Source organism: Cryptotermes secundus, unplaced genomic scaffold (genome assembly GCF_002891405.2).
Source record: "Cryptotermes secundus unplaced genomic scaffold, Csec_1.0 scaffold639, whole genome shotgun sequence".
Lineage (NCBI taxonomy): Eukaryota > Metazoa > Arthropoda > Insecta > Blattodea > Kalotermitidae > Cryptotermes > Cryptotermes secundus.
In genome coordinates, this window is record NW_019743157.1 from 32,546 (window position 1) to 45,255 (window position 12,710).

Sequence of the window (12,710 nt, forward strand, 5' to 3'; positions counted from 1 at the left end):
ATATTCCTGAGGGTAAATAACAGCCAGCACGTAAGGCTGACAACCTCACTGCCAAATTTGAGCAGATTGTCTAGAAAATGTGGGAACCTCAACAACTCATGGGCCTTCATGGCCTGTTACGGGAATAGCTTTACCTTATCTTTTTTATTACTTAAAGTTAACTGGGAATTTCAGTAATTAACAACGAGGTGCGACATTTTCTATGCTGTCGATGACAAGAGGTTATAAGTGGGGTAAAGTTTAGAGCTTACTGAGTTGTGAGTCATACTAGCTAGCAGGCAATGATGTGAGCACATAAGCTGAAGAATCGCCACTGGTAAGATGCATTACCAGGAGATGACTAGTGAAAGCAGACAGAGAAGACTTAGTGTACACTTTAGTTACAAGTTGTGTGTAAGTGTTCAATAAAGCCAGTCACCAACCCAAACCCCATCTACAGTCACTCCTAGTAAAGTAAAGTAAAGCTATCCCTGTAACAGGTCTTGGAGGCCCATAGGGTTGTGAGATGTTGAGGTTCCCACATTTTGTAGACAATCAGCTCATAGATGGTGGTAAGGCTGTCAGCCCTAGAATATTCCTGGTACTCGTTTTTTTTAGAGGCTGAGTCGACCCTAGGGCCATAGTGTGGTTGGAAGGATTAGGTAAACTAAAAAAAAATCTAATGACCTCATCAAAATTTAATCCAGCGACCTTCCAGCTTGTAGCATAGTGCCTCAACCATCTACACTACCGCACACTCCTAACATATAACAATTTGGATAGCTCGCTACAGCAATAGCCTGGATGGCCAGGGTTTGATTCTTGGCAAGGGAAAGAGTTTTCTCTTCACTATAGCATCCAGAATGGCTCTGGGGCCCACCTCCTATCCACTTCTTTTTTCCTTAGTGTGGGGTAAGACTGAGTCCACTTGGTATGTCAGTCACTATCTGGCATATTACACCAGCCCTGGATGATAGGAGTGTGAAGCAGTCACTGCAATGTGAATTGACACGGGAAACCAAAGTACTTGGAGAAAACCTGCTCCAGTGATGCATTGTTCACCTCTAATATCACATGACCTGACCTTGGATCAAACCCAAGCTACCACAGTTGGAAGGTGGCGACTATATCCACTGGGTACCAGGAGCTGCTTTCTCAGGAGATAAAGCAGCCAGAACGTGAAGCTGATCATTCACTTCCATCTAGTGCCAAGGTTAAGAACAGTGGCACTATACCTCCACTCACCCGTATGTCTTCATGGCATGAATTAAACATAGGAATTGCTTTACCTTTACCTACTACCTTACCTTCAGATTAGATAAACAGGGGTCTGCCCCTCCCCCATGGGGCTACAGGCCTGTATGGTGGTATATGCCATACATAAATAAGGAAGGTATATGCACATCTTGCTGTCCTTCCACTGCAAACATTTAAAGTCGTCTATTTACAATAAAAAATCCTCTTTGGTGACTCAACCGATACAATGGTTTCCTACCATTCCACTTACACGTTTGCATACCCATTTGAGAGCAGATCAAGGGAAAGGGTGTTTATAACTTCAGAAATATAAACGCTTAACCCAATATCACACACTGCATGTCCAATGTACAGACGCTAGCCACTTGCATCTCTGCCTCATCAGAAACCCTGCAAATTACCAATCTCTACCATATATCTGCAACAGCACTGTTTATTATCTACCACGTTCCTGCAAGTGACTCCATCATCACTCACTGCCTCTCACATCATTCTGTTCCCAGACATTACCATCATGCTATTCACAGATCTTATTTTATCATTTTCCCTAGCAGTTTTCTCTTCGTTAGCAAATTAAGGGTTTGTAATACCATGACAGCCAGTCACAGTAGCCGAGCGGTCTAAGGCATGCACTGTCTTTGCTCGCTTGGAAGCCAGGATCGTGGGTTCAAATCCCATTCAGGGCATGGATGTTTGTTTGCGTTTTTCTGTGTTTGTGTATAGCAGTTTTCTCTTCGTTAGCAAATTAAGGGTTTGTAATACCATGACAGCCGGTCACGGTAGCCGAGCGGTCTAAGGCATGCACTGTCTTTGCTCGCTTGGAAGCCAGGATCGTGGGTTCGAATCCCACTCAGGGCACGGATGTTTGTTTGCGTTTTTGTGTGTTTGTGTATAGGTAGAGGCCTTGCAACAAGCTGATTACACGCCCAAGGAGTCCTACCGTCTGTGTAAGATCTAGAAAAACCGAAGTGAACGGAGTTCATGGAGGTAGGCCTAGGCCCACTGGGGCTGCAGTGCCAAGAAAAAAAAATACCATGACAATCAGCCAGAGGCTTAGACCTTGTGTAGGAATGGTAACGATTACAACAAAATTTAGGTCCAGCATGCCATTACAGTGTCAACATTTTTTAACTCGTCAATTTTGACAAACCCCTCAATGAAAAGAGTATGTAGAAACTGGCCTGTATGCTTTATTGACTGGCCTTTCAAGGAAATCAGTGTGTTTAGAAGGCAGGAATTTTAAGTGAATGGAACAAAAATCTGTAAGTCTGCAAGATGAATGTGAAGAAATGGAAAGATTTTTACTGACATTTAACCTAAGAGATTTTACTGTATGTAAAAAAGAAAATAACAGTGTTTTTTTTGTTTACATTTCAAAACATTTATAATTAAAAGTTTGCAGGTATAAATGTCACATGTACAAATACAAATGGGATTCACCAGTATTCTGCAAACCTCTGCCCATATGGACCACTCTGGTGCTCATAATGCTGATCTAACTAGGAATATGGGTAGATAATAATGCAAGTGGATGCCATCTGTCAACATCAAAGATGATCCAAAGCACCAATCTATTCTTGTCATTATATACAATAACTGACACATGCTTTTTTTTCTTTAAAGTATCATATCGCTTAATATTTTCAGACCATTACTAAAACAGATCTATCTGTTTTGCAATAAGAATGTCATACTGGTGGCTCTAAAATAAGTTCACTGAATTCAATACAGTATCAGTCTTACAGCATAACATGCACACACAACATGAACATCACAATAATAATAATAATAATAATAATAATAATAATAATAATAATAATAATTCAATTCATGTTTATGTATGTGCAAACTTAACAGCACAGAGTTCAGTGCAGTTAGTGAGAGTGCAGAGTATTCAGACCTGTGGTGTTGCTAAGAAGTAACTGCACCATATAATCAGTTCCTCAACTTACCATGTTGCAGTTTGTATTGTCTACTGAGCTAAGGAACTGCAAAGGAACCGATAACCATAGGGAAAATTCCACGGTGGTAGAAGGAAAGCGTTGAGGAATCAAATTTAAGCAATACAAGCCAAAATGTATCCAAGAAGAAGCACATCAGAAACTCCAAGCATTCATTCATGCAGTTACTGCTCCTGCTCACCCTCTACAACAATATCAAAGACTCCAAATGCTGGTGATTGACTCATTCCTGATAGAAGTTCAACCGATTTTGAACTTGGGCATTATATGGTAAACCAGGAACAGCCACCAGATGATGAATTAACAATCCACACAGAGAAAGAAATTGAGCGCATAATAATACAAATAATAATATCTTACATAATATAGCTCTTATACATGAAATAAAGGGATTAACCTGAAGAGCTAATTCATGTAAACACATGTAACAATGGGTCCATGCTTGTTATGTACCTGCAGAAAGAAACACATACAGAATAAATTAAGTTGAAAGAGTTTTGAGGGCGATGTGACACAGTGCTTAAAACTATTATTAGTGTTGGATTTGAGGTTCTCACAGCGGTGGCATCATGTCATGTCACTGGACAACATGATACCACATGCAAGAAAATGGTACTCTTTTATTATTTTGGACTCTGTCAGCATCACCTAAGTTTATCAGAATCTCTGTGTTTCATAAACTGTTTCTGTTTCTGACTTCAGGTAAACAAGTTACAAAAGATAACCTACGATGCTGGGCCCCTCATACTGAAACCATAGTTTGAAAGCAGCTCACATGAGGAGCATAACAGAATAGGTTTTCTTTTGTACCTTGTTCACCTGAAGTCAGAAACAGAAACATCTGTGAAATGCGATGGTTTTAATAAACTCAGGCAATGAATAAAATCCGAAATAAGTTTCAGCAATTTCCAAAATTAAGAACTCATGTCAGCCAGACAGACGATTATGGAAACACATACTGTCTCATCTGTTTCTTTCTGTACTTTTTCTGTCTCTGCACATACATACACAACTGTCCCACTCCACAGTCTGGGATGCTAAAATAATTTAGAAAAATGTAGAGGTGGCAATTCTGATTAAGTACAGGACCCATATGGAACTACAATTCTTCGACCTAATTAGTTCAAGAAACATAACCTTTGCGTAAATGATAGACATAATAATTTAATAAAAAGACCAAAACTGCATTAACTAGTTAAATATCTGAATAAAGAATGCATTTTTAACATCAACCATCTATGCCATTTGGTCGGTATCAACACGGACCTCTCCAGTAGGAACCTCACATTTATCAGATGGTCTTGGGTCACACTTCAGAAACTGGAAATTAGATGCAATTATGTATCCAAATGGCTAGAGGTTTCTAAGATGGTAACAGATCCTCGACTCCCCATCAAGTCGGTACAGGGAGTTCGACTTGTGAGGAGACCACCCATATGATAACCTGCTACACAGTACAATGATCCAGGCACAAAATCTGATTTCTGAAGAAATGTGAAAAATGGAGTTTGAGGTTTGAACCATTATTGGGCACTGCTACTAAAGGGCCCTTAGAAGACTCAACATATCTTCTGGACTCAGTGGAATCATAAGTCACCTCATTTAAACTTCACGTTTCTGCCTGGTATTCTGCTTCAGTCATCCTTCTTGTCTGATACAGAGGCTTGGCCATTCCAGCTGATGTAGGGATGTCTTTTTTTCTACCTCTTTCTCTACTTTACAGAAATTGTTTTTACTATTAAAAACAGTAGTTTAGATCATGTACTGTAAAGATACTTTCATATGTTCAGTTAGATTGAATCTGTTCCATTTCATAAATTTAGGCATGGACCTGTGTAAATATAAAACTGTCATTCAAAGTCAAAAAATTTAAAGCATGTCCTGTTCCTTTGTTTGTTTCATTTAATTCAGATTTTTTTTCTTCAAATTTTATGCGCAACATCTAAATATTTCTTTATGAAATCAGTTGTGAGGACTTGACTGGTTCATGATACATCCAATGGCAGACTCATGTGTTAGCAATATTAAAATATTGAAGCATTATTAATAAGACTTTTGTTTAGTTACAGTTATGTGATGTAAGGAGGTCACATTTTCTGGCCCTGGATATTTCTTTCCTCACCACCATATCTATGGTTCACTTGGCCCCTCACAGGGGGCACCAAAATCTCCTGCTTAGTGGGTAAAGATGTACAGAATGTGATGCTGACCACTCACTTCTGCCTAGTGCCAAACCCATGTACAACTTCATAGTGTTTCTGAATACAGGGGGCATTTACTTTTATTTTGAATATAAAGGTAAATTTATACTTCAGTGTCATAAATAAGCATACATAAAATAGTCAAAGGATTAATATTAATAATAATAGTATTAATAATAATAATAATCTCTTTTCACCGAGAGTTAACAGTGTAAACATTTTCAAATACACTCAACTCTCGATTATCCGGGGGCGGATAAACCGGTTTGCGGCTTAACCGGGGCTACTGGAGCTTTTTTGAGGCTTATATGTTGTCTAATATTCGTTCACTTTTGTTTCACATGGCGAGTTGTAACACTATTTTCGCACTAGTGTGAACCGAGCTCTGAATTTTTTGGTCCCATTATGCTAACACAATGTTCTAGGGTATGGGTGAAAGAATACTAGGATTTGTGTAAAGTTTCAAGGACAGATACACCGCCCCAATTAGTCTCTTTGTATCGATCTTCAAGTGCGTTGGCAAAATGTCAGGGTGTAAAAGGAAGCATGTTGTGTTAAGTATTCAACAGAAACTTGAAATTATCAATCAGCTGGGAAAAAAAGGGTGTAGTTAAACAATTAGCAATGCAATATGGTATTGGAGAACAAACTGTTCGTGATTTGAAAAAACAAAAGAATCAATTAATTTCCTTTGCTTCGTCTTCTAATTCAAGCGGAATGAAGAAGAGAAAAACCATGAAAAAATCAACATATGATGATATCGACAAAGCAACGCTGATTTGGTTTAATCAACTAAGGGCACAGGGAACAACAATAACAGGAGCAGTTTGTGCTAAACAAGCAAAATTTTTTCCGAACACTTGAACTACAAGGAAGTTTTGACGCTTCTTCCGGTTGGCTAACACTTTTGAAGCAGCGTCATGGAATACGAGAAATTAGTATTCAAGGTGAGAAATCATCAGGGGACTTATCATCAGTTCAATTTTGCACCAATTTTGATAGTTTTGTGAAAAGTGAAAATCTGCTGCCAGAACAAATCTATAATGCCAATGAAACGGGTCTTTATTGGAAATGCTTGCCAACCAGAACTTTGGCATTTCAAAATGAAAGACAGGCTCCAGGTCACAAATCTAGTAAGGAGAGATTGACAGCCTTGTGCTGTTCTAATGCATCAGGAACACAAAAACTAACACCAGTAGTTATCGGCAAAGCAAAAAGACCACACTCTTTTAAAGGAACAGTAGCTTCAAGTCTGCCTATCCATTATTTTAACCAGAAAGTAGCTTGGATGAATAGAGCGATATTTAAAGAATGGTTTGATTTTAAATTTGTGCCTCAAGTTCATGACCATCTAAAATCCCAAGGCCTACCTGAGAAAGCTGTGCTCCTCATTGACAATGCGCCCTCACATCCTAACGAAAGTCTCCTGAGGTCAGATGATGGAAATATTTTTGTGAAATATTTTCCTCCTAATGTTACGGCACTTGTCCAACCAATGGATCAAGGAGTTATCTCAAGTACGAAGAGAATCTACAAATCAAATTTGCTACAAAAGTACATTGATGAAGGCAATGATTTGACGTGTTTCTCAAAGTCTTTTTCAATGTTAGATGCCATATATGAGATTTCAACAGCATGGGATACAGTAAAGCCATCTATATTGAAAAATTCATGGAAGAAACTGATGCCTTTCATCACTAATGAAGATGACGATATCCATGGATTCACTGCATTCAGTGAAAATGAGATAGCCATAGAATTAACAAAATTGGCTAACCAAGTTCATGATGGTGAAGAAGTCAACGAGGAAAATATAAGAGAGTGGTTTGACTGTGACTCGTGTGAGCCGGGCTTTGAAATGTTAAGCAGTGACGAAATTGTAAGTTCAGTGGGGGTGCAGCCAGAAGAGCGGGAAGAAAGTGAGAATGAGGAAGATGTGGACGCTGCTGCTAGTAAGAAAATATCACATGGTGCTGCTCTTAATCATTTGGAATCCTTACTAGACTATCGTGAGAGTGAAGAGAATAGTTTATTAAGTGACAAGCTAATATTACGTAGGCTTCGTACGATATCCATAAAAAGGAAAATGCCACAAAAAAGTAAACGACATTATTAAATTTTTTAAGTGTTAAATGTTGGATCTTGTTGAACACTGCGATTGAAATAACTAATTCATACTTCAGTGTAATGTAAAAAAAGTATTAAATGGGCCATGAGATGACATAAAAATTAGGTTGAATAAATTTAAATACAGTTAGTCCTATAGTATCATGAAGGTACAGTATTACAGTACTACTTTTAATCAAATCTGTCTTAACCAGGTTTTCGATTAATCGTGATTTCCATCCCCAGCATTATCCCGGATAATAGAGAGTTGAGTGTATGTCAAATTTAGTAAAATTAATTTTGTATGATGGGTGTACAAATTAAGCATTCTGTCTATACAAATAAATAAGTACGAAGTACATATATATATATTCGAACAGTAATGAACCACCACTGAAGGGTAAGAAAATTGGTGACAGTCATTACTTAATTAATTAATTAATTAATTCCACTGAACTTAACTTTATAGAATTATTCACAGAAAATTCAAAAGAAACAAACTATCCAACACTACCGAACAATTTGAAAGGACAGTCACAAAATTTTGATCCCTAGAACCATCAACTTGTCTTACTGCAAGAAATTCAAACTCCACATTTCAAACAGTTCTTCAAATCCAGGGTCAGCAATTATTGCTGTAACTGAAAGGCTTGGAGTAAGAACATCAACATGCATCTACTTCACATGCTGCTTTTCACTGCCTTCCCATCTCATTACTATCTACTGAACTTCCAGCACCCTGTAGCCCCAGTCTGTTAAAAAAATATTCATGGAGGAAATTTAAACACAATTTGCCTGTTTAGGCACTGAAGTTAAGTCTTGTGGATATTCTGTTGCAGCACTGGGCATGTAAAAAAGCACAGGAATCAAAAGACTAGGCACCCAAGTTGACCAGTTCCACTGGCCGACAAGCATAAAAAAAAGTAAGGCTACGTCATATGTACAGCAGCTTCAACCAGATGCAGATAAAGTTTCTTTCAATGCTGCCAACTGCTCCTCTCCCAATTTAATCTTGTCTGCTATTTCCCGTGAATCCATTATTAACTTGGCCTTCATGTTGATGAAATGATCATAGTCAGCATATTCTTCAGCATTGAAATATTTATATAAGATGTTTGACACACACACACTTCGTCGGTCAATATTTTCTTTCAGTTTCTTGGCTTCTTCTAACTGTTCTTTCAGCTTGTCTCTTTTGGACTCCAAAATTTTCTGAAACATGGTTAAAAATTTATGTAACTAGGCTACATATAATAAGTTCTCTGGATGTATGTAATGTACTTTAATAGGGAAATGCCAGAAGCATCTTACTAAAATTCTTTACAGTAACAGCCAAATCTGTGCCTTTAAATGGATCTAAACTTTGGACATTAATGAAAGAACAAACAAGAATGAAGATGGCAGAAATGCATTTCCTCAGGGCAGCTGCAGGATACAGAATTACATCATAAACATATTGATATAAGAGAAGAACTGGGAATAACAGATCTCAAAATAGGTGATTAAAATATTTCAACATATTCCTGACATATGAAGCTGAAGCTGTTCATCAGTCTACACTGAAGTATACAATATGCCAGGGACATTCAACAAACAGATAAACAGAACAGATTTAATCCATGTAGTTGGAACAAGCCAAGAGCTTCATTTACAATGATGTTGATGTTAGACGAGGACACACTTTGTCTGAATACATCTGTCATATAGTCCAGTGTCTGGAACCGCTAAATATTATGAGTACCCCATACATCCCGTGAACTGACGAGAAATTCAAAAGCACAAATCTACCTTCATATATGTTAACTGATCAAAATCCTTGACATAAATGGTGTCCTCCTTTGTTTTCATGCTACATAGAGTTTATCCACTATATATACTGATAAAATTGTAAGGTCAATACAAATGATTATGTAATAAAATTAAACAGTGAATAACATACTGCATACAGAGTTTCTCATAGGAGTTCTGTAAGTCATGAGAAATAACTTGTGTACCATATTCTGTGATACCAGGCCTATGCAGTATTAACTATAGCATCTCTATGAATTGGTGAAATTTCATATAGATCACTGGAACTATCTTTGATGATGGCATGACTTTATACCTCAATCTTCTGTAACATATCATGCTGACAGATAATAATTAATAATTACACTCTGATCTTCAAGAAACGACCTTGTGGACCCTACAACTTAAGTTTGAGCACATCGAGTGCAAATAAACATTGACATGACCAAATACCAGAAAAAAATGGCAAATTTAAATGGCAAAAAAAAGCCATTTCAGTGCCAATATAATGGCTCAGCTCCTTCACTTCTCACAATAATAAACCGGATACAAAACTCTACTCACAAGCAATGGTGCATGTGGCACACAGTAAAATGCTATAAAAATGAAAGGTAATGTGACATGTCTGCAGAAGAATGACACTTACCCTTTCAGTGTGATGATGTGGCAATCCCATTAGAGCATTCTCAGCACGGGCTAGGCGTCCAGACAGACCCAAAAGCAAGCTGGTGATTTTTCCTACTTCTTCAACATGCAGTCGATATTTAGAAGCTTCATGTGGCCGTGCCAGACGCGAAACTTGAGCTGCAACACTCTCACCAAGTTCATCGTTCACTCGTGACTCTTCAGTCACCACTAGATGCTCGCCCCGCAGGACCTGCAGCTTACGGTCTAGTCGGGCCATCAGCTCCTCCTGGTCATGTAATATTGATTATACAGTGAAACACTTTTCAGGACAATATACAGTAAATTGAGCACTACCTGCCATGTACAAGGAATAGGATGTTCTGGCTACACAAATCTGCTGATTGCATGAGAAAAACTTATAGGAACCAAATTTTCACATGATTTTCGCCATTTTCAAGTCATTTAAACATTTTAATATTATGTTTCAAAGGCAGAGCAACACATTCTTGGTTTAGTCCATGTGTGGGAGTCTTCAAAGGAGTCACAGGGAATTAATGGCTGGAAGATTTCAGATATACTTTTAACACAATCACAAATTCAATTTGCCTCTATTCTAATCACAGATCACTACAATCATAATGGCACCTGCATATGGGAAGATGACAAGCAATGCTGCTGGTGGTGATTTGGAGAACTATTATGTGGTGGTAGAACATACGCACACTGCAACTTTCTTTTTCAGACAAACTTTATGAATATGCATTTTTTCTTCTGGCTGCATCAGATATTCAGATGCCTGCATACTGGATAATCAGGAAATTAGTTCATGCACTGCTTAATTTTTCAGTGTGCTTTTTCATTTTACTTAAATGTCCCACTCACAACGTCATGCACACCCCATATTCCTTATGGCCTTAAGTTGCAAAACCAAGAACTGTCCTGAAATGTGATTTGAGGAGAAATTTGCTTATGCAGCAATAACAATGCTTTCAGATGAAAATTTACATGATTATATTATATGATATAATTCAGAAGAATAGAATATTATTATTGTTGTTGTTGTTGTTGTTGTTATGTGTATGTAAATGTCGTCACTAATGGCATACATATTGGAAATGTACTTATTTTATTTTTCTCGCCTGTTAAAGCTAACTTCAATTTTTTGGAATTGTTATTAATTTATTGCTATTATATAGATTGTCATATTTTGTATTTTGCTCTTTAATTATTTTTGTGTATTTCTGTGTACTCATGCTAACTTTGTAATTGACCACTGTGCTGCTAATTTTACACATAAATAAACATGAATTATTATTGTAAGATTTGAGGCTTTCACGGCGGTGACTATGAAGAAAGCAGTCTTCTGGGATTTGGCACCGTGTATATGTGGTGTTAACCGACGTTTCGGAGGAACGTATCGCCCCCATCTTCTCTTCAACCCTGAAGATGGGGGCGATACGTTCCTCCGAAACGTCGGTTAACACCACATATACACGGTGCCAAATCCCAGAAGACTGCTTTCTTCATGAATTATTATTATTGTTATTAGTAGTAGTAGTAGTACTGGTAGTACTAGTAGTAGTACATGGGATTAATCCTTCCAGAAACCTATTAACTGGTGATGGTGACCAAGTGACCATTATTATGGTACTACAACAGGAATTGAAGTGTAGTTCCTGGTCCTTCAGTTTGTGGGTGGACTAATGACCTCACCCTGGGAATATCTACCATTATGAAACCATGGGGGAGACCAAGACACACACAAAGGGTTCTATTGTCCGTAAAGAAGAAGTATATGGGACTAATAAATATGAACAGCAACAAACCTCAGAACATGTCAGTTCTTGCAAATTTCACTCAGGATAAAAGAAAATAGAAATATGCATCATGACAGTGGGCAGGGTGTATTTATTTCGGCCCTAATTTGGTTATGAAATATTCTTGAGCAATCAGCCATGTCAAAACAGAATGAATTTCCAACATTTCATTTCGGGAACAGCCACTGTTTCCATCACCTGGAACTGATTAAGTTTGCCTAGCCGAAGGTGAGTAGATGTCTGACTCCACTGGTCCCCTACAGGAGTTATTGTATCAATCTGACACACCTTCTTCTGTTGTAAGTCTTTGTTGTCTTGTAGCCCGTTTAGTTGCTCCGACTGGTTCATGTCTCTGCCATAGCGTGTGAGGAATTTTGCTTTGGACTCTGATGTAGTGAAGTAAGCAGAATTGGCTGACAGAGGACTCACCGTACTGCCAGTAGACTCCCTGCACCGAGAAAGAAACACATCTTATTCAGTGAGCTTAATTACATTACAGAAGTGTTTTACAATTATTTATGGGAAGATTATCTGAGTTGTGGATTATCCATGTAAGAAAAAGAAATTTTAATCACTGGTAATCTTCACATAATAAGCTTCAGACTTTACTTTATCAGACAGTATCCAAACAGCTAAGCTAACCTGAGCAGTGATACTTGTTTTGGTATGAGACTGGACATCTTACTGTGGTGAATAACAGCATTATGTGGAATTTTAGGTTCTCACAGTGGTGATTATGAACAATTCTACCATCTGGGACATAAGGTTGTGTAGTGCACTGAAAGTCAACCGATGTTTCAGGCTTTGGTTTCTGCCTGCTTCATGGTGGTTTCTTGCTTGAGTTGCTCTTCAAGCCTGATGATGGAGGTGATATGTAGAGTAAAAGTAAAGTTGTCCCTGTACTTAATCAGCTAAGCACTATGCCAAGAAAACATATGGGGAAGTGAAGGTTATCCTTGACACAAGATGGAGGT

General features: G+C 38.0%; 1 protein-coding gene across 1 annotated transcript in view; it reads right to left on the reverse strand.

Annotated features, from left to right (window-relative positions):
* Window positions 1–7,734: 7,734 nt before the first annotated feature.
* Window positions 7,735–12,710, reverse strand: part of LOC111873927 (protein Shroom) — a gene marked incomplete in the record, with an annotated part of 420,460 nt that continues 415,484 nt past the window's right edge. The window contains 3 exon segments of the mRNA XM_033755279.1: window positions 7,735–8,716; window positions 9,939–10,205; window positions 12,025–12,184. Coding sequence (XP_033611170.1) covers window positions 8,456–8,716; window positions 9,939–10,205; window positions 12,025–12,184 — 688 coding nt within the window.